This window comes from Leptopilina heterotoma, unplaced genomic scaffold (genome assembly GCF_015476425.1).
Source record: "Leptopilina heterotoma isolate Lh14 unplaced genomic scaffold, ASM1547642v1 Lhet_42, whole genome shotgun sequence".
Lineage (NCBI taxonomy): Eukaryota > Metazoa > Arthropoda > Insecta > Hymenoptera > Figitidae > Leptopilina > Leptopilina heterotoma.
In genome coordinates this window covers 382,922-410,545 of record NW_025111078.1, presented here as the reverse complement: position 1 = coordinate 410,545, position 27,624 = coordinate 382,922, and the positions used below count along the sequence as shown (strand labels likewise).

Here is a 27,624-nt window from a genome sequence, read left to right as displayed (position 1 = left end):
TTTTCATAAATTTATTTTGACGAAATTATTTACAATTATTTTCTAATTAGAACTAAATTAATATTAGCAGAAACAGTTATTGTTATTCTTTTGAATATAATCCACATCATGCGGAAGAGTAGAAAATAAACTTTATATCTTATTACAAAAAGTAATATTTAAAAACTGACTAATTAAAAGTATTCTCTAGTTTCGAGAAGTCCAATAAGAGAAAAGAGAGAAATATGTGGTTTATGTGGTATGCGTCACTTACTTTGGTAAATATGCAAGATTTCTCATGAAATATGATATTTGGTTTTTTACAACTCAGAAATTCTCATTTCCTCTAATTATGGATTTTAGCTTGTTTTCCACCCTGAGGCTTAGTTACATTCACATATACGTTACAATTTTGGACTCCTCATAAGGAAATAGAACCTTTTCTTAATACAATTAATTTAGGATAACGGATGTATGCAACCTAACGAGAATTTAACTATTATGAAAACTAACAAATTTCTGTTATCGTTTTGTATTCCAAACATTATAATTATTAAACATAAATATATATAAACATAAATTGTCTATTACATAAAAACTTGTTTTCGTAAAAAAAATTAATTAAATAATTGGAAAACTTAAACATAGTTTTAATGTTATTCTGTATTGATTTCTAAAAATATAAAAGTTTTTAATTACTCAGATATTTCGTATGCATAGCTAACAATCCAAAAAGCAATCTTAACAAGTTTCATGTCTAGCATTATTTATAAGTCAATCGAACTAAAACTGCCGATGATATATCAATTTATAAACATTATCTTTCATCAATGCTATATAAATGCAATTACTCGAGTGCCATGAAAATTAAATCTTAATGATGAATTTTTTCTGAGATTATTGGGATTTAACTGGAATATATTCAATTACAAAACCCTTACTTGATTAATTAAAACAATACTATAGATTTGAATCTTCTTTTTTAAAACTATTTATAACTATCCTGATTTAATTATATTTCGATTTAATTTTTTACATTTTGATTCTTGGGACAAAATTACGTTTTAGAAATAAAAGGAAACAAATATTATAATAGCGTTGCAGCTGATAAGAATGTAAAAAATATTTAACAACTTCTCTTGTTTAGATAGTATTAAAAAAATAGAAAATAGGAAAGAAAGATATAAATACAACATTTTAATTTTAAACCCACAAAGACTTTACAATTTGCTAGACAATCACCTATTGACATGAATAACAGATCATGGTAAATTTATTGTTTCCCATCTAGATTTAATGCAACTCCTAATTGTCTTTTTACAATTTAAGTTTGTTTTAAATTAACAATTGAAAAGTTGTTTTCGAAACTTTATGTCTAAAGAAGACTACAATTTTTTCGGTATTCATTAGCTTAGTTTATGTGAACAAAGCCTCGTAAACTGATAATCTATTTATTCAAATGAATTCGCTACTATAGAAGTTCATCCCGGTGTAATACCAATGAACCCCAGAGGGTATTTTAAAGTGCGAGTATCTTAAATGAATTTCCACGTCAAGTTCGAAATAAGTTAGTGCCTACTTACAAATTATAATTTACTATAATATATTTTATACGGATTGGTTTTTAAATCCTTTTCGAAGTAACATGATTTTTTTGTGTATAGGAACTTTTGGGAAATCTGCTTACAGATAGCTTGGTTTTTGTAGTCCATAGTTTTAATCATTTAATTTAATGATATACAAGGTCCTTCCCTTGTTACTCTGCAGGTCACCACCCGAGTTGAGGACTTCAAGAAGAAGCCCAATGAAATGAAGAAGCAGTTAGTTGCAGTCGTACTGATTCCGATAATACTCCAAGAAGTGATAAGCATAGACAATCCTTGTGCACTACCAGCGAAGAGCAAGCAGAGGTTCTGCTTTGCACCCGTCTCGGAATGGTCAGCTCAGGTACCCCGGGTTCGCTAAGCCCGTAGAGTGGACATAAGTGGTCCACTCTCCCTGGGGAATCTATTAGTCAGATCATTTGGATTTCTTTCATCATTTGGAGTTCTTCTCTAACTACTCTAAGAAAAATTTTGTCCTACAAGGAAGAGCAGCCTTCTCCCATTGAAGCCCCTGACTTATTTTAGTTAACGCACCGAAGCGTTACCACAGCAAGTAAAGCAATTCGACAGAAAACTTTTCCTTGTAGTTGAAATTGTAAAGATATTCTAATTATTGTGAAACGTTAAATTCAAAGTAAAGTTGTACTCGAATAATTTATACGTCTTCCTTGAAAGTGCTTTCCGAGAACTATTGAAATTTAGTAAATAAATCTTAAATATGCTAGAAAGTGAACTGAGACTCCATTAGGTTTCATTCAATTGAATATTGAAAGAGCTTAATATCTGTTTAATTTAATTTGCAATTGCTGACCCTCAAATATAAAATGAAAATTTTTTATCAAATTCTAAATCGGATTTGACTTCAAAGAAATGATAAGTATAAGAAAGTATCGACTCCATTAATTTTTCAATTGGAATTTTGACTCTAAATTTTGGTTATCTTTAAGTAGGCTAAGGAAACTTCCTCGTCATTGTTATGTCTCATAAGGTAAACTGGCACAGACGATACTTTTTACGATTAACTTAAAACTTTTATAAAGCTTTTAAGAGACTTGCTTAGCTGTTAAAATGAGAAGTACAAGAGTGTTATACAAATGGTATACTTAATTAAGCCATAACATGTAAGGAATTAGTCGTCTTCATGCGTAGCTGCCTAACAGGCGGCTGCATTTCCCATTCCTCTGGCAACTTGTCTACCTTAAGTACAATATTTATTGTCCCCCAGACAATTCTTGTAAGTTGTAATTTAATACCCTTTTGAAAAAGTAATACATAACTTTGATTTAAACTCACTTTAGATTTATTGTATATTAATAGTTTATGTTTACATAAAAAAAACTGGGAACTGATTTTTTTTAACGTCAAACTGAAGACATCTTTTTAAACTTCTTGCACCGCTAAGGAGAGAATAAAAAATATTTAAATTTATTGCAACTGGGATTAAACTACACATGAAAGTAACTATTTACCAACTTACACTATCGGGGGAAATTGTGCGGACGCTAACACCGCGAGATTTATTTATTTACTTATTCATTTCTTTTGTTGTGTTGTAAATTCCGCTTTAACATTGAAAATAGTTTTAGATTTTAGCTATTGACGCAAGAGATTCGCAGAGAACGAACAAAGTCTCATCAGCGACAGAGTTGGAGCGCTGTCCCCGAAGGCTAAAGTCGTCCGACAGTTCCGAGGGTGGATATAACGGATATCAAAAGAAGGGTTCCGGGTTTTCATGGGTCGGGGATGACAGTAGGTCACCAGCTTATTAAACATATTATAATTTTATTTATTTTGTATATTTTTTAAATTTTCATTCTTCCAACTCCTCATAACTTTGAAATGCGGAATCCAAGGTATCTGTATGCAGATTTCCCAAAAGTCTCTATGCAGAAAAATGGAAATATGATCATTAAACGAAAGGGAAAAAAGCACTCCCAGATCTCTAAGTCATCTTAAATTAATTAAACTAAATACTTTAAATACTGATTCTGAATTACAGGTCAATAATGACACCTCAGTAAGAAAAAGATTGCTTCCCATTATTATTAACAGGGACCAATCGGTTGTTTGAAAACAAACTGGAAACTGTGAATTTACAAGCCAATATTTACAGAAGCCAATACAATATATAAGAAGAAATAGGAAAGCAACTTTTCCTCTTTCTCGTTTCACATATAAGTAAAATACAACCACTCTAGTGTCATCCTTCGATACTTGAATTTCCTTTTGCCTTTGGTCAAATAAAAATTTCGTTTGAGAATAAAATATAAAGAATCCTCTCTCCTCACTCTTTTTTCTAATAAAAGAAATTAATTATCATTCTTCTCTTTTATATAGATTTGCGAATTCATCACTCGATAAGTGAATAGAGATTGGGAGATGTTTATCAATCTTTCCGAGTCAAGTAGTGTAAAAAATTAGTAACACATTTTTAAGGGTATCGCTGCCCTCTTCAGAACTGCAATTTATTACAAAACTAGGATATGTACAAACAAGAAAAATTCATAATTTGTTTTAAAAAAATTTTTCCTTGTAATATAAGATTTTATGTCAAATAGACATTTGTCAAAATAATTTAAATGCACGGCACGAGCACATCCTAAGAGACTTCGAAACAGATTGAAGGTAACAATGAAAGACGTGTGAAACAGAATAGTGGTCAATGAATTTAAAATGTAAACAGAGATCCTCTATTCTTCTCTTTTATTAAATCGTCCCTCTTTTTTTTTAAATAGGATAAAAAATACGACTTACTCACGCGGAATTTTTTTTTGAATTCAATGAATAACAAAAGTATTAGTTTAAAAGTTATTGTGATAAGCCAATTAAAAAAATATAGAAATCGGAAACAACAAATCTCAAATCGATCTCTCCCTCTCTTACTCTCGTAAATTGTATTTTCGTTTGACATGAAATTCTGTATGAGCGTAAATTTTCCGAAATACGTGTGCATATGGGAGTCATAGAGACAGGAGTATACTCATATGAGTTGTGGATGTATCGTGCACAAGTATTGGTTTATATACGCATGCCGGATGTGGTAATCCTTGAATCGATTTCACCTATAAATTCCACTCCGATTCCTTGCAAAGGGAACTATATATGTATACACACACAACCAGTCTCTATACTGTGTATAATATACTGGTAATCTATGCAAGCACGTTATGCTAAAAAATTACCAAAAAGCACTGTCTACTTTTCGTTTCAACTGAAACTTGGGCTATTTGAAAGTCTTTTGAATATTTACAGTACTCAGCATTCTGAGGAAATTGTATTTTTTCCCCCTAAAAATATGAACTATGCGAATTCGGTAATGCTCTGTAATAACAGCAGTCAAAATATTTGCCATACACCTTCCCCAGGGATGAGGGAAGTAATTGTTCGAGAGATTTCATTTCTTGCAAAATTCATAGAAGGGGATAATTTAACCTGAGTCATTATTTACAAAAGTTTTCGAAGGAATCATCTGAAAGGGAATAATAAATAATTTTGAGAACCAAGCAGTCTTTGTCTTACTAATTTTACCAAACATTCAGTTCCTGCTTACTGTGTAATACTCATTTACATACAGTTCAAACTGTAAACCTGATAAGAAACATATTTACGCCAGGCATCTGGAATTGATTATTCACCGGAAGAATAGATATAATCGTTGTTATAAGTCTAGAAAGTTAAAATAACAAATTAAATGGTAAATTCATTTACTTTTAGTCTGCTGCACCACAGGGAGAGCAGTTCTATTGCTTTCCACACTGTTCCAATAATCATATTTTTGTTAGTACATCATAGTATAATTCATACATTTCTTTTCGTGGATTATGACAAACTACAAACTGTTCCTGATTGTAAATGAATTTTGTCCGTTTTTAAATTAACTGTTGCGAAGTATTCTTGTAATGGTATTTCATACGATGCCTACACTATTACATCTTTTCATGAACCAAGAAGTTCGTCAGAAGACGATCTGAGGATACCGCAAGAGAGCACCTTATTTATATATTGACCAGTGAGTGAAGGGGGAAACAGTGCTCGGTGGGGAAAAGGAAAATGAAATTCCCAAATTAGACTCCTATTCAAAATACAAATAAAATTTCCAAATACTTTCATCAGCATCAAAAGTAAATGCAACATGTATGTCTGAACTATATCCTTCTTTCTGTGCAATTCACTTAAGAAATTTGTTTTTCTGACGACTTTGAAACTCATCACTTGGATGATAGCTAACGTTGTTGTGATGTTGGAACTTCGAGTTTAAACTTTATGTCATCCTGTTGAGTCTCCAATATCATTAGAGATGCAAATTTCTCAAGGATCTTGTTTCTCAGTTATGAACAATTTGGCTTATCGCTTTCTATGTCTAAGCAATTGTTAATAATTAGGAAATAAAGTTCTCCATTAATTGTCGGCAAAAATAGTTATTATCCATTTGTAAAATGATACATCGAATTATTATAATTTACAGGTGTTCAATTTTGCGTCTAACATTTGTTTGTAGTAGTTAGTCATTTCTCAGAATCGAATTGTTTGGATGATATAGAAACAGCTTCGGCAAATAAAAACTTGTTTTTTTGTATTCGCATCCAAAAGTTGTTATTAGTCACTTAGTTAAAGGTTTGACTTCTAAATTTAAAGTTGAATATGAAAATTTTTGCGTTTGAAAATAAGATGATCTGCTTTAATTCGAGATTTTTGTTTCCTTTTGCTGAAATTACAAATGTTTAATACAGAAGAAGAATAAATAATTTAAATCAACTTCCTCTCTTGTCCTTATCCAGAATTCCTTCGATTTTGGCCTTACCCTGGAGGCTTGTAATAATCAACCAACCCTGTCAGTAGATATTCACTATCCAGCATGTCACTTCTTCTGAGAGGTAGACATTCCTTCTGCAAACATTCTTTCAGGCTCTTTTACTTTTCAGTTATCTTGAATTTGAACAGGTCTCCATTAAAGAAATGCTTCTCGCTTTAAAAGCACTTGTAGCTTTGACAGAATATCTTTTACCTTTTCTGTCGCTGTTTTTCAGAATCGTGCACATTAGAAAAATAATCCAAATATAATTTTGAATAAAGAAACTCAAAAATAAAACAAACAATTAATCAGACATTCTTGTCTATCTATCTAAAGCTTAATTTTATTTAATAATAATAATAGATTAAATTTTTTTTAATTAATAATAATGAAGGATTTGATAAGTCTCTAGAAATCCACGCTTTGAAAACATGATAGACATCATGTTATTTCTTATTCTACGATACAAAAATGTACATAATTTTTAAAAGTCGAAATTTATGTCGTTCCTGCTGCAGTAATTCATATAATAATTGCAAAATTGATTTATATCCTTCTCTTGGTAGGAGAAAAAAATTGCAGGCAAAAAAAATTCAAGAGGAGTTTTCTGTTACGTATTCTAAAAGAATGTTCAACTTTTTTCAACTCGTTGTACTTTTATTCTATTTTTTTCAAGTGCAAACATTCTATAAAAATTCAAGAGAAATATATAGATCTCAAATTGCATTTCCCGATGATAAAGTGAAAATTTTAATACCTTACAAACGAATGTTAAGAAGAGCAATGAACGACATGAATACAAAATTTTCTTTTGACGAACGAACAAGTGAAGGACTAACAATATTTGGAATAAAAAGTTTTAAATTTATACCCGAACAGTATATGAACAACCATAAACCGGATGATAATTATTTTGATCAAAATTCAAGTGGAATATTCAATCTTTATGGAATAGAAAAAATTTTCTACACTTATGGCGATAATAATCAACGGAATATTCGAAAATAATACAATGAGTTTGTTAATGTTTAATAATAAATCGAAGGCTAATTTTGAATTTTTTAGAAAAACTATCATTGACAGTCAGTTTATTTAAATGTTAGTATTAACCTTCATCAAAACATGTATAAAATTTTCTGAAGGTGGAATTTTAATCATACAACAGCTTTTGAAAAGAATTTAAAACGTCATTTCAGTTCAAAATCTACGCTTAGCAACTGTTATCACTTTTTATTAGATTATGATAATTGAAAAAAAAAACGAAAGTCAATAAAATTATTAATTCCAAATGTGAATATAAATAGGTTTTTGATGAAAATTAGTAAATTTGTATTTTATCTGCTCGTTCATAAGTGTCTTTCGTATAATTAATCTGCGAGGTATCGGATTTTGCAAAAATAAAAAAAAGGAATTCGTAATTGGAAATTTTATTATCGTTCCTCACACTGTTTTAAAAACTATCGAACTAGTGCGTAATCAGAAGATAAAAAAAAATGAGAGTACTTCTATTGACATTTATATTGGCAAGTGTTATTTTTTCATCGATTCATTTAAATTTAGTATCTGCGAATGAATCCAATCAAGTTATTGCCTTTAACAATGTAAAAGGTGAATTTGACCGTAAAAAGCGACAAATACCACAACAAAGCTTTCCTCAATCACAAGGTAGTTTAAACAATGAAGATGTAAATATCCTCGGACTACTCAATTCGTTTGGTAAATTACAGCAAGAATCCAATTCAATAGTAGAATCTAATACACATTCTCCTAATCCAATTAATTCTAATTATCAATTTTTGCAAAATGGTAATCATTATCAACAGAATGGAAACCAATTTCCACAAAATGGAAATCAATTTCTACCAAAAGTAAACCAATTTCCACAAAATGGTTACCAATTTCCACAAAATAGTTACCAATTTCCACAAAATGGTTATCAATATCCACAAAATGGAAATCAATTCCCACAAAATGGATACCAATTTCCACAAAATGGAAATCAATTCCCACAAAATGGATACCAATTTCCACAAAATGGAAATCAATTCCCACAAAATGGATACCAATTTCCACAAAATGGAAATCAATTATATCAACCAGGAGCAGGAGTCAATTTTTCACCATTAACATCCAATTCCAATATTGGATTAAGTGAATCTCAATGTGACATTCACATAAAGAAAATGGAATCAATGTATAATCAAATTTTAGAAGAGATCATGAAAGATGTGAAAGCTGCAGCGAATAAGGAAAAAGATAACGGAATTCTGCAAAATCTTGTCAATCGTTTTGGTACATTTCGTCAAAATATTAGAAATTTTGCTAAAAAAATAACAATGGGAATATCTGATAAAATTATGGAGCAAATTTTAAAAGTTAATTAAAGGTAACTAACCAATTTCTCAAAAAAAATGTAAACAACATCTAAGTTGAACTGAATTAAAAATATTTTTTCTTTTCAGTTACAAAAGAGAAATGGAACAATAATTAATTGTATGAAGAAAAATATAATTATTAGCAATTATTACTAATTGTAGTATTATTACTAATTGTAGTCTTATTACTAATTGTATTCTTATTACTAATTGTAGTATCATTAAATCTATTATTAAATAAATTAAAACACGACGTAACTAAAAAGTGTTTCCTTCTTTTTAATAAATGTTTCCAAAAACAGATTTCGAGTTTTAATGCTACAAACATTGTTCCAACTTATAAAGTGTAACGTAACACGAGTAATAAAAATTTATAGACCATTTTCGTGATAACTTTTTCTCTACTGGGTCAGTTAGGATGATTTACAACTATACTTAAACGTTATAGTAAGAAATTTTAATCTAATAGTTATTGTGATTTTTTTAACAGAGTTTAAAACTGTTTTTGTTTTTCATTTCTCGAATATTAAAGTTAAGCTTTTTTTTGGGTATTCCAACGATGATTAGTTTTACTTAATAAAATTACTCATTGCATTTGTACAAAAAATGAAATCAAATTGGAATTACTTTACGACTTTTGGAATTAGAAATTCCACACTTTGGATTTATATAATATTCCACCGGAGATAATTATGTTTTAAGGAACTTTCTCGGCGTCAGGAAGGTGAACTACCCAAATTCTGATGTGTATAAATAAATTATTATCACTCACGGACTAGTTTCAACATTGGCCGAGGTTGTAATTTAATTATTCGAAGATTAAAATAATTTGGCATGATTAGAGTTTATTATTAGATAAAAGTAATTATTATTGACTATTATTATTATTATTGACTATTATTATTATTATTATTATTATTAGTCACTTTATTATTGCCCTAGGGAAATAATAGTCAAAATATTGACTGTTTATCGATAAAATCGAATAACTCGAGTAAATCTTAACCGATTTTGATCAATTTTTTTTTTGTTGAATAAAGAATGATAAAAGAATGAGTTCTGATAAGTTTATTTAATATTTTAGATACTTTTATAGAATTTAAGCAAAGAAAACTGAAAAAATAGCGACTTTTCGAGATTTAGACAAACGTAGAGCCTAAACTCCTAAACGGATTTGTAAAATATTCTGGAAAATTGTTAATTAGGTTAATATCTCGATAAACATTTTAGGAAATTTTAATACATTTCGTATTTTTTGAAATATTCGAATTTTTCCCCCAAAAAAATTAGATTTTTTTGAAATTTAGACAACCGTAAAAAATAAACTTCTAAACGAATTTGTAAAATATTCTGGAATAATATTAATTAGATTTTATATACGTTGCAGAAAATTTCAATACATTTCGTATTTTTGGAAATATTTGGAATTTTTCCAAAAAATGAGATTTTTGTTGGAAATTTTGACAAACGTAGAAACTAAACTTCTAAACATATTTGTAAAATATTCTGGAATATTATTAATTGGGATAAAATCTTGATATACATTTTAGAAAATTTTAATACATTACGTATTTTTTGAATTTATATTTGGATTTTTCCCCAAAAAATTGGATATTTTGATATTTAGACAAACGTAGAGCATAAACTTAGGTAATTTTATTTAAAACGAGGAAATTCCATTATTGCCCTAGAACAATAATGGTCCCATTATTGACCAACTGAACAACATAGAGGACTGCACCTGAACCCATTTCAAATATAATCTCTTGATTTCAAAAAGTAACACAAAGTTTTAAATAACATTTAAAACAAAGAATAATGTTTGTATTTTAATATACTTTATTTCATACACTTTTATAAAATTTTACAATCATAGTAAAGAATTTCACGCAATTTTACAAATTACAAAATTAACAATTAACAATTAAAAAATTAACAATTAACTGTTATGCATTATTATCATAATTGTTTATTACAATTATTAAAATATCATAATAAATCGCATACATAAAAATAGTAGAGAATTCTTGCCTTGAAAATTCTTCTGAAAGAAAAAAAAATTCTATTAATTTAGAGTATATAGGAATGTTAAAATTTTTTTTAATATTTTAATGTTTCTTCATGATTTTTTTATGATTTTTTTAAAGAAAAAAAAATAGTTTTTACTTACCGAAGACAGTTTAGTGTGAAAATAAGATTTTATGAAGAGCATTCATTATACGATCAGAGACACCAAGTGTTAAAACTGAAAGAACGCGAAGAGCAGTTTGAACAAGACCCTCGATGAAAGAGAAAATTCCCTGTAAAAATGTATTATTGCTCCTGACAGCTGTTTGCTTTAAATTTTCATATTTATCCTTTAGTCCCAAATTATTGAAGAAACTGATAATCATTCCAAGACCATCCTGTTGTTCTTTTGTCATATTGCCCATTAAACCAGTAACTTGATTTTCTAAAGATGCTTGTGAATTGGCAGAATTTGGATTTCTGGCATTATTTATAACAGCCATTATATCTTCATGTTTAATATTTGAGAATCCTAATGATTCTGGTGTTACTACTGGTCCTGAACTTCCTGCTAAATTTGGCACAATATTTGGTGGATATGATTGTGAATTAGTATTAAATGAACCTACTGCAGGTTGTCCTTGTTGATAATTTTGCGGTTGATTTCCATAATACTGAGTTGTTGGTACTCCAGGATTTAAATATGGCAAACTATTTTGTTGATATTGGGCAAAAGTTGATGAAAGGGCAATGCCCATTAAGCAGAAAATTACTACAATTGTTCTCATATTTTTAATTATTTTTAGAAAATCAAAAATCTAATCAAATTTTGATCAAATTGAACTATAAAAACCGTTGTCGATAAAACTTTATTAACTACTTTGAATCAAACACGTAAATTTCTTTTATATAGGAGTTTGATTATTGACACAGGTGAATTATTAAAAAAAATAATTTTGAAATTATAGAGTAATCGTTAAAAAAAAATTATTAATTTTTAACATTTATATGTTTACATTATTTTTTATTTGAACTTTATTTGCTATTAAATTTTATTTATTCATGAATTACGAAGTTTAGAAAAACACGTGTAAATGATAAGAAATTTATTTTCTCTATATGCTAATAGTCGAAACCTATTATTATTATTATTATTATTATTACTAGAATAATTTTTTTAACAAAACTTTTTAGTTTTGAAAAATTATGACAATCAATATTATTTTTATCGACACTTTACATAATAAAAAATATAATTTTCAATTTGAATTTCCCGCTAATATTTTCTTTCCTATGAAATCTTTTTTAAAACTAGGGATTAATGATCATTATTACCCTAGGGCAATAATGGTCACTTTATTATTTCTCTAGGGCAATAATGGACACTTTATTATTGCTCTAGAGCAATATTTTTATAGGGAATCTTACGTAAAACGAGGAATTATTATTAATATTTAATATTATTAACATTTAATATTAATATTATTATTTAATATTTGAGCTTTATATCCCAAGGGCAATAATAGGCTATCGTCCATTATTGCCCTAGGGATATAAAGCTCAATTCCGTATTTTGCGCATTACGAATATATTAATAATAACATTAATGTAAGTCTCATTTGAATAATGTGACAAATGAACTGAAAATTTATAGACGTTGACTACATTAAAAAAATATAAATATCATTGTATTTTTTTAATCAAATAATACGTAGAAAAATACACGGATATACGAATTTAATTAGAATCGACCTTCGAAAATAATTGACATTTCCAATTAACTGGTAAAGTTGAAAATTATTATTAAAATTTATTATTTGATTTAAGTGCTTACATTTATAGCGAATTTTACTTAAATACTTGCTTTTATTGACCCAGGTGTTGATAAAATTCTAGAAAAAAATAAAAAATAGTGCAAAAAAAAAGAAATTAAAAAAATTCTATAAAAATTTTCACTATTAGAATAAATTGAAGAATTTATTTACTCCTCCTGAATATACTTCTAAATTTTTTCTTAAAATTGTTACTTTTTTATGAAATTTCTGCTAATCAGAGAAGGATTTAGAGATTTAAAATTTTTTTGTTTTCTCAGAAATGAATGGTTTAAAAAATTCTTAAAATTTTACTTTTTCATCGAATTAACATTATCTCTCTTTTATAAGTTGTAAAAATAGAAAGACAATAACAATAAAAAATGCAAAAAGAAAAAAAATGCAATAAAAAAACCTGAATCTAATTTTAAAACGTGACATATTAAAATGCAAAATATAGAAATTAAAATCATGTTTAAAAAAAAATTTTTTTTCCTTTTGTATTTCTTAGCAGTTACCAACATTAATTTGAAAGAATACCCACGAGTGAAAAATGTTATTCTTAAAAAACTTATTTTTGATAATAATTGTTAATTGTAAGAATAGTAAATTTTATTAATAAATTCTATTCCATCAGTTATTCATATTTTTTATTTCAAGTTTTTTTTTATTTAAAAAAAAAATTGATATAAAAATATGGTAATGTTTAATAATTTTTTTAAAAAATAAATTAACAGATTATTCTTCTTGTGTTGCTGAGAAATATCGTGAATTCAATGATTTAACACTCAATGAATTCATAAAATCGTGTGAGAAAAATAATCAATCGTATGAAAAATTAAGTACAACACTCTCTCCAATATGGAATGAACTCTTAATGAATACAACAATTAGAGGTTGCTCCGATGATGAAAATCGAAAATTAATTTCAAAATTAGTAAACGAAACATTAAAATGCTTTGAGAATAATAAATATTTGAATCGAACTGGAAAAATTGTTGATCAAATTATCAAAAAACTGTGTCCTTATTATAAAATTGGTAAATTGATGAAAAAATATCTTTTTCATAACGTATTTATTATAATAATTATAAAAAAAAAAATTGATAATTTTTTTCTCAGTTATTAATGAATTAATTTCTCACTTCTCAGTTAACTTTAAAGCAAATCAAGAGAAATGCATCGAACACTCAGTTGAAGAAAAATGCTTGAAAGAAATAATGCCAATAAAATTCGATTACTTTTTTTCCCTATCAATGATTCATACAAAAGAAGAATGCACGTGAGTATTTACATATTTTCCAAACGAATAAATTTTCAACTAAAAAAAAAAAATAATAATAATATAATAATAATATTTTTAATTCAAAAAAAAATTTGTTTTTCAATAATTAGTAATCTATTTGGAAAATTAAATGAGCAATCAATATTGGTATTGAATAATTTAAACACATATATGGTAAAATTGAAAGCAATATGAAGCTGGTAAACTAAGTGAATGCATTTCATTGACAATTATCGTTAATTTATTATATTTTCAGCCGTTTGTTAAAAATGACATATTGCACTATGAATGGTATTAAAATTGGTTGCAACGATATATTTTCCGATATATATGAAGGAATAATTCAAGAGTATTCGTCTGCTTTAAGATGTCAGAAGAAATAAGAAAACATTTATAAAATTGATTTAAAAAAAAAATTGGGCTAATTTTAATTATTAATTTGCAAGCAAATTGAAAACATTTATAAAATGAAATAAAAAAAATTCGTTCATTATACTTGATATTATTTTTATTTTTCCACGTGGGACATTCGAAGCTTGCGGGAAGCTTGCAAAACTTGCAGAACAAATTTTCTGATTGCATACTATTTGAGAATGAAAGAAAACTAATAATGCATGTTATTTTTTTATTTGAAATCTGTTTTTTTTTAATAAAAAAGTGGTTACGATTAAAGTATACCTAAAAAAATTCTTCTTTGCTGGCATTTAAAAAAAATTTTAACTAACCGCATATTGCGCTCATTTTCAATAGTAAAAAATCGTGATTCAACGATTTCACACTTTCTTTCAATCAGACACAACTTGTTTCTGTAGTTACACTTGCTTGAAAATGTCGTCAAAAAGGCGTTGTGAAGGAAAAAAAAAAGAAGAGAATCAGTATTTTAACGTCACGTATTTTCAATGACATTAGTACTTCATTCACTAGGGTTGATTGCCGACGAATCTTGGCCCACCATCGGAATTTTAATGAACATTTATAGTCCCTGATTTCGATCTCCCAGGATTTTAAATCTTCTCGTTTTTGTTAATTTCACTTCCAAACGACGTTTGGATTCGCAAGAGATGTTTAATTACAGCAAGAGAAGAAAAAAAAAACGTAAATTAAAAAGAATTGCTTATTTTAAAATACTTTTAGAAAAAAAAGTACTAAGGAAATCGGAATTCTTTTTTTTTCTATCTTCAATTTTCGTTTGTATTTTTCTTCCTCATTTGTTTATTCTATTTATGGATATTCACCTTGGAAAGGGTTTTTAGGTGTCCGTATAGAGTTAAGCATCTTTTGAATATGTATGACCTTAAAATCTTTCCCTTAATGCACAAGCAACTCAGAAAGTGTAAATGTGTGACCAGGTTTATATACTGTACACAAATGAAAATTTGATGCTTGAGATTACTTTACATGTTTAGCAGAATCGATTAAAAATATTCAAACACTTTTATTATTTTTTTTTTTTAATATCGATAGAGAAATAGTAAATTAGGAAATTAAAATTATTATTTCATTTTCCCACATAACAATATTTTTTTCTATATTTTGATTTTGTATCATCTATCTGGTAGAAGATTACATTTGAGGATTTCAATCAAGTCGATAATTAAAGATGAGTTATTAGCTCAAAGTAATTGAAAATCACATCCTGACAGGTCCGATAAAAGCAACAGTAATTACTTGAAACGGAAATGAAACAGCGGCCATTTTGCTCTTCCATTTAACTTAATTTGATGCTCTACATCATAGTTTCAAAAGGACAGTAAGTGGCATGAAAAAATGAACGGTTAAAAAATTTTTTTTATTTTACAGAAGATCACCTCCATCTCACATGAGGATCCCTTTTATAGAAGATTAATGTATTAGATTTAGCTAATTTCCAAAATGTAAGAATCTAATTCTCAAGTTTATTTAAAAAAAAATGATTTGTAATTTATGCAATCGAATGATTAGACGTTACATTACACAGGATCACAAAAATTTTTTAAAATGAAGTATTGACTGGACCATGTTTTTTGGGTCGCTGAATTCGAATCCGAACTCAGTTTTTTACCAAATTCAAGATCTGATAAATTTTAAAAATATTCGTTAGCCATATTGGATCCGCCATTTTGAATTTTTAAAAACTAATATAAAATTCATATTTAGCGACCCCAAAAACCTCCGAGTAACAAGTTTCAAGTGAATCTGATAAATTTTTAAAAAATTCGTCAGCCATATTGGATCCGCCATTTTGAATTTTGAAATACTAAGGTGAAATTCGTATTTAGCAACCCCAAAAACCCCTGAGTAACAAGTTTAAGACGAATTAGGTGAATTTTAAAAAAATTGACGCCATATTGGATCCGCCATCTTAAATTTTGAATATTTACGAATTTTTTATGATATATCTCCTAAAAATTATTGAAGCCTAATTATTAAAATATGAAAACGATTCTTAGAAGCTGCTATCGACTTCTGAATTTCTTAAAAATTTATTGTAGCCGGGATTCTACTATTTGTCTAAGAAAATTTAAGAAAGGAATGTAAAAAAATAATTAAAAAATGAAATTATAAGATAAAATCAAGAATCAAATATTTTAAAATAATTTTTATTAAATTTCTACTTGATAAATTTTCTAGAATTTCTTTCTCTCATCAAGTGTAAAATTCCATGTTAAACTGATTCCTGCGCTTTTTTGTACTCGTAAACGCTACCTCTTTGAAGAAAGCTTTTCTGTGTTTCTTCAGAGTGTTGAATATTCTGTCCCACAAAACCGTAGCCACCGCCTCCTGGAGTTTCAAGAATGAAAATATCCTGCAAGTAAAAGACAAATATTTTCTTGCATAAACATAGGAGCTGTTAATTATTTTCCAAGTTTCAAAAAATTTTCAAAAGAAAATTACTTGTTTTCAAAAAGAAAATGGAAGAAAAAATTTAAATTACTAGGAAATTTTTGAATTTAAAAAATATTTTCATTTGTGATAGCACAAATGATTATAACCGACAATAATGTATTCTCAATATAGGTAAATAGAAAATGTTTCTGATAGTAAATAGTTTTATCTACATGTTCATTTTTATATAGATTTACTATTGAGAATGGAATATTTTTCCTTTTTCAAAGTTAAGTATTCTAAAAGACTATTTGCATTTATGTTTGGCTAGAATGTAGAGAAAACAGGTGAAATCTTTTTCACTTTTGAAATGTGCAAATTTATTGCTGACTCGGTTGATTTTTTTCTTGGCTCACACAGAAGTACATGACTTCAGATGTTGTCTCATAACATCAGAAGGTAGATAAGAAAAGAAAAAGGGTTTCATCCAGAAAGATAAAATCTTTACGAGAAAACATAAAATGTCAAATCTTTTAACCAATTTCTTTTGTTTCTTTTACCTTCCGTTTCTTTTTATACATATATAACTAACGTTATCAGAAATGTTTCAAAGAAAAATTTTACTCTTTCCCATTATTTCCTTTTTATATTTTACATTCACGTCGACTATATTAATTTACACAATTGCTAATCTTCTGATATAGAACTTAAATTATTAAAATATTTTATCTACATTTTTTTATATTAAAAATATATCTCTTTTTTTATTTGTATTAGCGTTCGGTTTAAAATATTTCTATCATTGAATTTCATCAAGATTGTTATTAAATATTATTCAACTTACTCCATTTGTGACAGGGACAGCAGTTTTTGCACCTAAATTAATAATTCGTCCATTTGCTTTGATTAATGTATTTTTTCCACGAGCACCAGATAATCCTCCATTAGAACCAGGGGGATTAAATACTCTTCTTTCGGTTAAAACAGAAAGAGTCATAGGAGCTCTAAAAAAAGATTTTATTCTTAATCTCTGTTCGTTATTATTTTTATGAATGTGTTTAGTTCAAAGAATGAAGTGGAGGAAACTTTTTAGAAACATCTTAAAAATGCTATCTATAATTACGGTTCAATTTACAGCAGAAATGCAAGTTCCTAATCCGCTTACTCCAAAGTCCAAAATGTTAGGATTATCAATATTAGAGTTATTATTGAGTTTAGTAAAGAAAATCAAAGTTAAAAAATTTTTTTATAAATACTTTTAACCTATAGTTGATAATTAATTAAAAAATACCGTGAACCGTCATCAAAATACTTACAAAACAAAAAAGGATAAGAATTCGATTAAAAAGTAATTAATCAGATGTTTGTACAAAATAAATATACCTAAACATTAATTGTCGAATAACACCATCCCCTCCGTGAAAAGCTCCTCGTCCACCACTTCCACTTCGGAGAGAAAATTTCGTTAATATAATCGGATAACGTATTTCGAGAATTTCAGGATCTGTGATTCTAGTATTGGTCATGTGAGTGTGAACACCACTACGTCCATTCCATGTTGGTCCCTAGAAGGTTAATTAATTTTATTGATCGAAAATTATTATTCCAACGAATGCATTAGCAAGAAGAGAACAAATCGACAAATTAATTACCAAAACACAGAAGAACATTGAAAACTAATGTGCGAATGGAAAAGTAGCAATTATTTTCAACATACCCTAGCTCACGACAGTGTGGTGATTTATAATAAACATGTTACTCAATACACATATATATTGGAAACTTTCATACCAGAAATTACGTTTCTGTTAAGAGTAAATTTCATTCGGACTGTTGCAATTGATATTTGATGAGCACAAATTGCAACTGGATTTATTGAATGGTACATTGGTACCTAACCGAGTGCACACAATGACACTAGGTTTTATTTAAATGCTTTGTAAAATTTTCGTTTATTCGAAAAGTATCACCGACTAAATGGATTTTCATTTAAAAGCTAAAGTTAATACTTAATGATATAAAATAAATGGATACAAATATATATATTTTGCATTCATTTGTTTTCAATTTTGTATACAACCAACTCTCGAGTATTTTATTTTAATTGAAAGTAATAAAATGAGAAATTTAATTATAATACTTTGTAATTATTGTTAATTGAAAAGTGCAAAGACATCTTGCATCTTCTATCCTGAATTAAGGATGACCTCTATCACAGAAATATTGACTCCTAATAATAATAATCTAACATCTAATTATGATCTCGGTTATTAGTTGTTGTTCACTTTTATGCTTCTTAAAAATTTAATGTATCCAGTATTCTATTTCTAAGATTTAATTATTCGATTGGGTAAATTACAAAAATCTTTTTTTTTCTAAATAAATTTGAAAATTAGATTGTTCCATCTTAGAGCTGTTGACGGTAAGACCGTTTCGCTGCGAGTGACGATCTCGGCGAGTGTAACGAGGGATATCGACTCTGCGAATTGTGGGGGGAGCGATACGCTGTTGATCAACAGTGGGGACTTTAGCGTCTGCGCACGCGCTAATTATAATAATTTATAAGATTATTTAAGTAAGAACAAAATATTAAATGGACAAGAAACTTACTGCTCCGCTTCCTCCTGCAACTGTTTCGTAGTAACCCCACTCTTCAGTACCCAGGGTTATATTATTCATGCAACCTTGAGAAGCTGCACAAACTCCAAAACCCTGAAGAACAACATCAACAATTCGCTGAGAAGTTAAAACGTTTCCCCCAACAACAGCAGCTTCATCAGATGGATCCAGTAATGAACCTCTGGGTATAATTATTTTGACTGGTTTTAAACAACCCTGCAAAAAAAAGAAGTTGCAAATAATTTTATAAATATCAATTTAATTGGTAAGTGATGTTCCCTGCAAATGTCGCATTACTATTTGAAAGTTGCGTCATTCTATAAATTTAAATTTCCCCTATTACACTTAGAAACAAAGATAATACCTGATTTAACGGAATGTCCCTTCCTACAATGCAACGCAGGCAATAAATCAGAGCTGAAATTGTGATGGCACGTGGAGCATTCCAATTTCCCCAGACTTCACAACCAGTACCTCTATTTAAATAAATGATTTATAACATGCCCCTTTTTTTAATTATTAATCAAATTCAATTACATAATTGAAACATACGTAAAATCACAGACAGCTTCTCCATTATGAATATCAATATCCAGACACATTTTTATTGCACTCCCATCGTCAAGGTAATCAATGGCATTGACTTTTGTAGATCCAGTTGATTCGTAAATTTGTTTGCCTATATATTTTAACATTTCTCTCACAGCAACTTCAGCGTTGTGTTGAATATGACCCATGTAGGCTTGTACTACTTCTAGTCCATAGATATCTATTAGCTCAATTACCAAATGCGATCCCTAATGGAAACAACGAGTTTAGATTTTTGAAATTGCGACAGTGGTTCTAATAATTGAAATTTTACTTTTTGGTTAGCAGCGATTTGGGCCTTTAGGTCACTAAGATTGTCTGAAAGATTCCTAGTACCGGAACTGCCGGGAATCTTTCCTGGTGCCATCAGAGCTTCTATTAAATTTGCTTCTTGAAAAACGCCATTATGAACTAGAAGAAAACTCTTAAATGCCGCACCTTCCTAAAATGTGCACATGATTTCGAATATAATTATTTTTATATTTGTCATCAACACCCATTACTATTCGTATTGATTTAAAAAAATATTTGTATTGTTTAAAAATATATCAATAACCTGTTCTAGTTTAGTAGAATGGGGTGGCATTGATCCGGGAGTGATACCACCAATATCCGCATGATGACCTCTACTAGCCACGAAAAATACTGGATTTGGTACGCTTCTGAATTTTCAATTACACAAGATAAGTTAAAAGCAGTTAAGGTAAGTAAAAAGTAAGTTAAATTTTCTTAATGGAAAATAATTATACCTATAAAATACCGGAGTAATCACAGTTAGATCTGGTAGATGTGATCCTCCAGCTGATGGATGATTTGCCAGAATCACGTCTCCTTGGTTAAAGACCCCATTGAAGTATTTTATTTGATATTGAACTGTTTCCTGCATTGCACCCAAGTGGACAGGTATATGAGGAGCATTTGACACTAAACCCCCGTCTGGTCCGAAAATTGCACAAGAGAAATCCAAGCGTTCTTTTATATTCGTTGATATTGACGTTCTTTGCAAAATTCTAAAATTCAATTCCAACAAATTATCAGATGATTGAAAATACAAAATTAAAATATTTTCGACTGGTCAATTTCAAGAATTTTCAGACAATTTGCTTTGACTATTTCATTGGGAATATTACTTTCATTCCACAAGGACACACCGGTGGGTAGCAACAATTTTTTATGGATGCTATTCGATTAGTTCAAGAATTTGGAAGACCAGATTTATTTATTACCATCACATGTAATCCAAAATTTCCTTAGATTACCACGTTCTCAATAATTTTTTATGGATGCTATGCGATTAGTTCAAGAATTTGGAAGACCAGATTTATTTATTATCATGACATGTAATCCAAAATTCCCTTAGATTACCACGTTCTCAATAATTTTGTATGGATACTATGCGATTAGTTCAAGAATTTGGAAGACCAGATTTATTTATTACCATGACATGTAATCCAAAAATTTACTTAGATTATTAAATTCTTAATAATTTTTTATGAATTTTATGAATGTTATGCGATTAGTTCAAGCATTTAGAAAACCAAATTCATTTATTACTACGACATGTAATTTGGAAGAGTATATTTATTTCTTACCATGGCATGTAACCCAAAATGACCTCTGATTTCAGAAAATTTGTTGCATAGTGAAACTGCTTTTGATCTACCTGATATTATAGCTAGGGTTAATAATTACATTGTACATTCTATACTATACTTGCCATGATAGTACACTTACGATATAAAATTGAGACAATTATTAATCAATTTTTAATTATTATTAAAGTTAGGTTACTTTAGTTTAAATACTGTTAAACAAAAGCATTGCAATTACCTTATATAAAAAGAGTAGATATGCAAATTAGGTAAAGGAAGACATTCCTATGTTATTTTTTTGAAAAAGGAAGAAAGCAATATCGTTACCTAGATAATTTTACCAGGAATAATATTAATTAAATTTGTCGCGTCCAGTAAAACAAAAATCAACTATTACAAACCATTAGTGATAAAACTTCGCAACAGTTTTTTTTATTGTTGTTGCTATTTTTTGTTTTAATATCAATTGTAATGAAATCTTCTATTTTCGGTTTTCAATAATTATCAAGAAAAAGGCGCGCCTTTGTCTAGTAATTTATAAAAAAAAATGTAATACTTAAATAATCACCTTCCCATTTGTTCTGCAATACTCATAAATCGATGAGAAAAAATACTGAGTTGTATGGCGTCTAATTCTGTGGTGACTTTTGTCTCAACATCATCACCAATTGTGATTTTGACGTCCCCTCGGCTTGTAATTAACGCTGAGCAATTTGGCTCGATTAACAAAGTACTCAGACTATCCATAATAATGGCTGGACCAAATATCTCATGTCCAGCTGATAAGCTGTCTAATTTATACACCCTCGTATCTTGATAGCCATCCTCAAAGAATGTTTTTGTCACCTACATGACAAAAGAAAATTAATTAAAATCAGTTTTCCCTGTATTGTATATTTCAAAACATACCTTTTCGACTTTTAGCGGTTCTTTTGATTTGGGAAGAATTGGATCTTCAATTACGTCTGATTTCCCTATTCCTCGAACTCGAATGTCGTTGATAAAAATTTTTCTGTTTGGCATTGTGAATCCAAATTCGGTTTGATACCTGCAAACGGATTTATCTTTTAGTGAAAGTTGAATTACTTCATGAAACAGTAAAAATAAAAAGAGACCTTTCTAAAAATGTTGTTAAGAAATCACCGTGCTTGGGATTGTCTTCCAATGATTTTGTTTTAGGAGTGACCATTAGAGCACAATCAGTACCTTCATAACGCATATGTAGAAAATATTCTATTTTTATTTGATTATCTAAAAATCCTTGTTGCTGTAACTTGGATCTTACAATTTGTTCTAAGGCATTGAATCGATTTTCTAAGCGTCCAAATGAATCTGGAAAAAAGTTTTAATTATAAATTGTCTGCAGTTCTTAATCAATTTGTTTGTAGAACGAGAAACCTAAAACAAGGATGAAATTTTATACCTTTCTCATAAGTTTCTATACTTGGTTCTTGAGACTCTTCTACAACATCAGCAAGTGCCATTCCATATGCAGATAAGATCCCAGCATACTTGTGCACAAATACAGATTTCATCCCTAATGATCGAGCAATTGCACAAGCATGTTGCCCTCCAGCACCACCAAAGCAAGCCAAAACATGTTGAGATGTATCGTATCCTTTGCCCTATAAAGTAAATCTTTAGTATAATTATTCTTTTAAATGTGATTTCGTCTTTAAAATAATTTTTGTAACTTGTATTTCAGTAACGTCTGAAAATTTATAAGAGTTCTTATTATAGTACCTGGGTAAGAGATCTAATTGGACGACACATGGTTTCATTTGCTACTTTTATAAATCCCATTGCTACCTCTTCGATACTCATCTTCTCTGCCTCACTCCTTATTTTTTCTTTTATTAAAAAATCATTTATCTAAAAAGGATTAATAAGATATTATAATATTAGAGTGTCAAAAACTGAAAGGTTCCATATTACCTCATTTGTTAATTTCTTGAAGGCTTCTATAGTTCGAGCGCTATCTAATGGTTCGTTCTCTTTAGGTCCAAAAATTTTTGGAAAATATTCCGGAAGAAGTCTACCAAGTGCTAAATTAGCATCAGTTACAGTGAGAGGACCATCTTTCTTATAGCAGGTTGGTCCTGGATGAGCTCCAGCACTTTCAGGCCCCACTTCAAATAGTCCTGATCTGAAGAAAAGCATCGATCCACCGCCTGCTGCTACTGTATTAATATCCAACTACAATACAATAATACAATCCGTAAAATGATTAAAACTATCAGAACTATTGATTATTTTACTATTTTCAAATAAAAAAAAATAATACCTGAGCAGCTTGAATAGTGATTCCAGCAGTTGTACATTCATAAACGTGCTCATAGGATCCACCATACCGACTTACATCAGTTGAAGTTCCACCCATATCAAATCCAATAACAGGTAAATTTGTCTCTTTATTAAAAGTTGTCATGGCATAACCAACAACACCGCCAGCCGGACCAGAGAGAATCGCTCTTGATCCAATAAACGATTCCATAGGTGTCAATCCACCGTCACTTTGCATAAACAAAACATTTACACCCTTTAAATTTTCCTTAAAGCCAGAGGAAAAACCCTAGATTTAAAATAATTTAAATAGTTTTAAAAAAAATTAACGGGGGTTCATTTAAAAAATTACATTATTTTTCTTGCTACCTCAAGATAATTTTTTATGTGCGGTGTTAAATAGGCATCCGCACATGTTGTAAAGCCTCGAGGAACAATTCTTGTCATTGGCATTACTTCATGAGATAGAGAGACTTGTGGAAATCCTATTTCTCTTGCTAATTGGCCAACCTTAATTTCATGTTCTGCAAATCTATGTAGAATTTCAGTTAAATTGAATTATAACCAACATGAAATAGAATTCAGATACGTATGTTAAAAAACAAATTATTTACGTGTAACTGTGCATTAGAACTACCGCCAAACTTTCTATTCCTATTTTCTTCAAAGACAGTAAATCTCTCCTTAGAGTTTCCTCATCAAGCTCTTGAATAACAAGCAAATCCTCCCCAGTGCAACCTTTAACATTCCTCCAATTATCTCTATTTAATTGGCATCGCTTCGACATTGCAGGGACTACTTTACATTTAACTTCAACTATTTTTGAATATAATACTTCTTCTGTAACAATTTTCTAAATTTAAAAGAGAATTTTAATTAAAATTGTGAACAAATTCAGGAATATAAATGAATTAACTAATCTAGCTAATTATGGCTAAATTGTAACGAAAATAATGTTAAGTTACTAACTAGATCGAACAGATTTGGCCGAGCTTGATTTCCTATATAGAGTAGATCTTTTAATCCTTCGTTTATTAATAGAGCCATTTTTGCTCCTTTCCTTTCTAGCAATGCATTCGTGGCTACTGTTGTTCCCATTCTAATCCATTCGATTTTTGACGTGTCTACCTCATATGGCATTTGGGTTCCAGTTTCCTAGAAAAGTAATCATATTGATGGGGATGATTAAAATTTTCAAATATAATAATCAAGAGATTATGATGTGGGGTCCTGTTCCTACAACCTTCACCTAACTTTCATTTAGGTTTACGTTTGAATATCAGACTCTCGAAGGCAGGTAGCTGACAGCAGTTGCTGATCACCTGTCTTCGAGGATAGACCAAAATTTTTATTAAAATATTTTTGTGACAGTCAGCAATCATCATTTATTCAGAATGAACACTGATTCTCAAGTTTATTTAGAAAAAAGATTTTTGTAATTTACCCAATCGAATAATTAAATGTTAGATCATTGTTATGCGTCAATTATTTGCGACAGTCAGCAGCCATCCTTTATTCTGGATGGAAGATCCAAGATGGAACAATTTAATTTTGAAGTTTATTTATAAAAAAAGGTTTTTGTAATTTATTCAATCGAATAATTAGATGTTAGACCATTGTTTATCATCAATATATTTGTGACTCATGTTATTTATTTAGAAACCGTTTTTAAACTATTCTCCCAAATATATGCAATCCATTAATAAACATTTTTATAATATTATCTTACAAACAGTCATTTGCAACAGAAATTCCGTACAGAAAATTTAAAAGAATTACAAAAAAATAAAAGAAAAGATAAAAGAATTACAAAGAAATATTAATTAGTAACTAATTTTATTTGTTAATATTAAGCTTTGTGACAAGACGAATACCAACCTGTTCGAGAATTCTGCGAATTCCTTCTCGTGGGGCATCTGAATAATTTAAGGGATCAACAGACAGTAATTTCATAACTCGAACTTTTCCGCCAGGGCATCTCGCATAAACGTCTGTAAACGTTCCTCCTCTATCAATAGCAAATTGAAATTTATCTCCTGACATTCCCCTCAGTTTGCAATTCTGTTTCGAACGCAAATAAAAAACAAACTTATTGTTCTAATATTACAAATGTTAAGAACTTAAAACATTTCCCAATTAATTTATTAAACAATGTTAATAACTATTTACAAAAAGTTTATTCGATTGTTGAAAATATTTATATACTTTAAAATACTGGAAAAATAACCGAACTTAATTAAATTCAATGCTAAAATAAAAAATGTGATTATCTTGCAGAAAATATTTGTCAAGAAGTATTTTTAAATTTTGACAGGTTTAAAGATAAGATAAAAATATAATTTTTCACTGCAGAAATATCTCCAAATTAAGAAATTCAACTCCCCATTTTCGTACAATTGGATAAATTGTAATATAGAGAAATCTAGAACCCACCACTCTTACCAACATCACAAGAGTGGAAGATTCCATTCCCAGAGTAAGTAAATTTTATTTTTTAATCATTTCCAACAAATAAAGTTGTTTAGAAAAATTCCCAAGTAACAAAATATTGTAATCTGAGAAAAACTAATGATTTTCTTGACAAATAGAATTTTTTGAAATTGTCAAAAGATTTGTTTTAATAACGATATATGTTTTAAATATAGGTTGGTAATACTTACATGTTGTTTGAAAACATGTGACAATATATCTCAAAAGAAATTTTTTTACAAATAATTATCTATTTTAATGGATCAAACTGAATGGAAATATTAGAAGAGGATTAGATTTTCCACTGTGACACAATTTTCCAACAAACAGGCGATGTTTTCAGATGAGTACTTGTGTTATACTGTGTTTCAATACGAGTATGCGCAATACTAATGTTAAAATTTTCTTCTAGACTCTGAGCCAAAGGTTCTCAACTTATTATTTTCCATTGCCTAGGCGGAAAATTGTCACGCTTCTATTCGACTTTTTATCTTTTAGAATAGAGAGGGAAACGTGAGTCGTGGGTTTGTTGAAGGGCATCATGTAAATATTTGTGTTCGAGAACCTTACGCCACTTGGGCGGTTGAAAATTATAATTTTTAATTTAAATCTTTCTCCTCCTGATTCTTAAAGGAATTTTAATTTTATTTTTTCTATTTATTAGCGGTTTTCAAAAAAATGTTAGGATGTTAGGGAGCAGAGAGCAGTTGCTAATCACCGGTCTTAGAGGATAGACCATATGAGTCAATATATTTGTGACACTCAACAGTCAATCTTCATTCAGGATAGAAAATCCAAGATGTAACAATTTAATTTTCAAGTTTATTTATAAAAAAGGTTTTTGTAATTTACCCAATCGAATAATTAAATGTTAGACGTTATGCGTCAATATATTCGTGACAGTCAGCAGTTACCCTTCATTCAGGATGAAAGATCCAATATGGAAAAATCTAATTCAAACTTTATTTAAAAATGATTTGTAATTTACCGAATCGAATAAATAAATTTTAGACCATTGTTTCTATTTTTTGTTCATTTTCGCCAACAATTTTTCGCTGACATAGAAAAGCAACATGAGCACTTTGGTAAATTTGCCCACAACCATTTGTTCAACAATGTGTAATTATTAAAAATGTTCAGATTTACAAAAAATATTTCACTAACGAACATATATTTAACAGTTTATAAAAAAAAGTAACATCGATTCTGTAAATAACGAAAATACAATTAGGAACTCAATTTCTCCCCCAAAACGAACATCATTAAATTATAAATTCTTTATTTATTTTACAAAAATTTATACTTGTAATATTATAAATATACAATAAATGTAACGAAATTAAAAATTAAATAATTATTTTCTACATCTTAGAAATTATTATTAGCAGAAACATATCACTGTGATATAATTTTAT

At 28.8% G+C, this 27,624-nt stretch overlaps 4 protein-coding genes across 5 annotated transcripts; 2 read left to right on the top strand and 2 right to left on the bottom strand.

Annotated features, from left to right (window-relative positions):
* Positions 1-7,697: 7,697 nt before the first annotated feature.
* LOC122506492 (TOM1-like protein 6) lies at positions 7,698-8,891 on the top strand. Its single transcript, XM_043618708.1, has 2 exons — positions 7,698-8,761; positions 8,838-8,891. The coding sequence occupies exon 1, from the start codon at positions 7,869-7,871 to the stop codon at positions 8,757-8,759; it is 891 nt and encodes a 296-aa protein (XP_043474643.1). The 5' UTR covers positions 7,698-7,868; the 3' UTR covers positions 8,760-8,761; positions 8,838-8,891.
* Positions 8,892-10,637: 1,746 nt separating this feature from the next.
* LOC122506479 lies at positions 10,638-11,653 on the bottom strand. 2 transcript variants are annotated; one of them, XM_043618689.1, is made up of 2 exons: positions 10,921-11,653; positions 10,638-10,794 (listed from the first exon to the last, which is right to left on the bottom strand). In XM_043618689.1, exon 1 carries the CDS (start codon positions 11,543-11,545, stop codon positions 10,931-10,933), a length of 615 nt encoding a protein of 204 aa, XP_043474624.1. In that variant the 5' UTR covers positions 11,546-11,653; the 3' UTR covers positions 10,638-10,794; positions 10,921-10,930. The 2 variants fall into 2 exon arrangements, with proteins under 2 accessions (XP_043474624.1, XP_043474626.1); XM_043618691.1 differs by having other exon boundaries at positions 10,690-10,791.
* A 1,451-nt stretch (positions 11,654-13,104) lies between these two features.
* On the top strand, positions 13,105-14,325 carry LOC122506480. Its single transcript, XM_043618692.1, has 4 exons — positions 13,105-13,164; positions 13,306-13,608; positions 13,721-13,850; positions 14,110-14,325. The coding sequence occupies exons 1-4, from the start codon at positions 13,122-13,124 to the stop codon at positions 14,234-14,236; spliced, it is 603 nt and encodes a 200-aa protein (XP_043474627.1). The 5' UTR covers positions 13,105-13,121; the 3' UTR covers positions 14,237-14,325.
* Positions 14,326-16,416: 2,091 nt separating this feature from the next.
* On the bottom strand, positions 16,417-26,617 carry LOC122506562 (5-oxoprolinase). Its single transcript, XM_043618823.1, has 21 exons — positions 26,401-26,617; positions 25,619-25,801; positions 24,710-24,895; positions 24,355-24,593; positions 24,110-24,272; positions 23,742-24,029; positions 23,393-23,653; positions 23,201-23,329; positions 22,881-23,082; positions 22,573-22,789; positions 22,367-22,505; positions 22,026-22,303; positions 20,615-20,875; positions 20,422-20,527; positions 20,140-20,307; positions 19,830-20,074; positions 19,642-19,753; positions 19,269-19,493; positions 18,042-18,223; positions 17,503-17,662; positions 16,417-16,638 (listed from the first exon to the last, which is right to left on the bottom strand). Exons 2-21 carry the CDS (start codon positions 25,781-25,783, stop codon positions 16,498-16,500), a joined length of 3,867 nt encoding a protein of 1,288 aa, XP_043474758.1. The 5' UTR covers positions 25,784-25,801; positions 26,401-26,617; the 3' UTR covers positions 16,417-16,497.
* Positions 26,618-27,624: the final 1,007 nt, after the last annotated feature.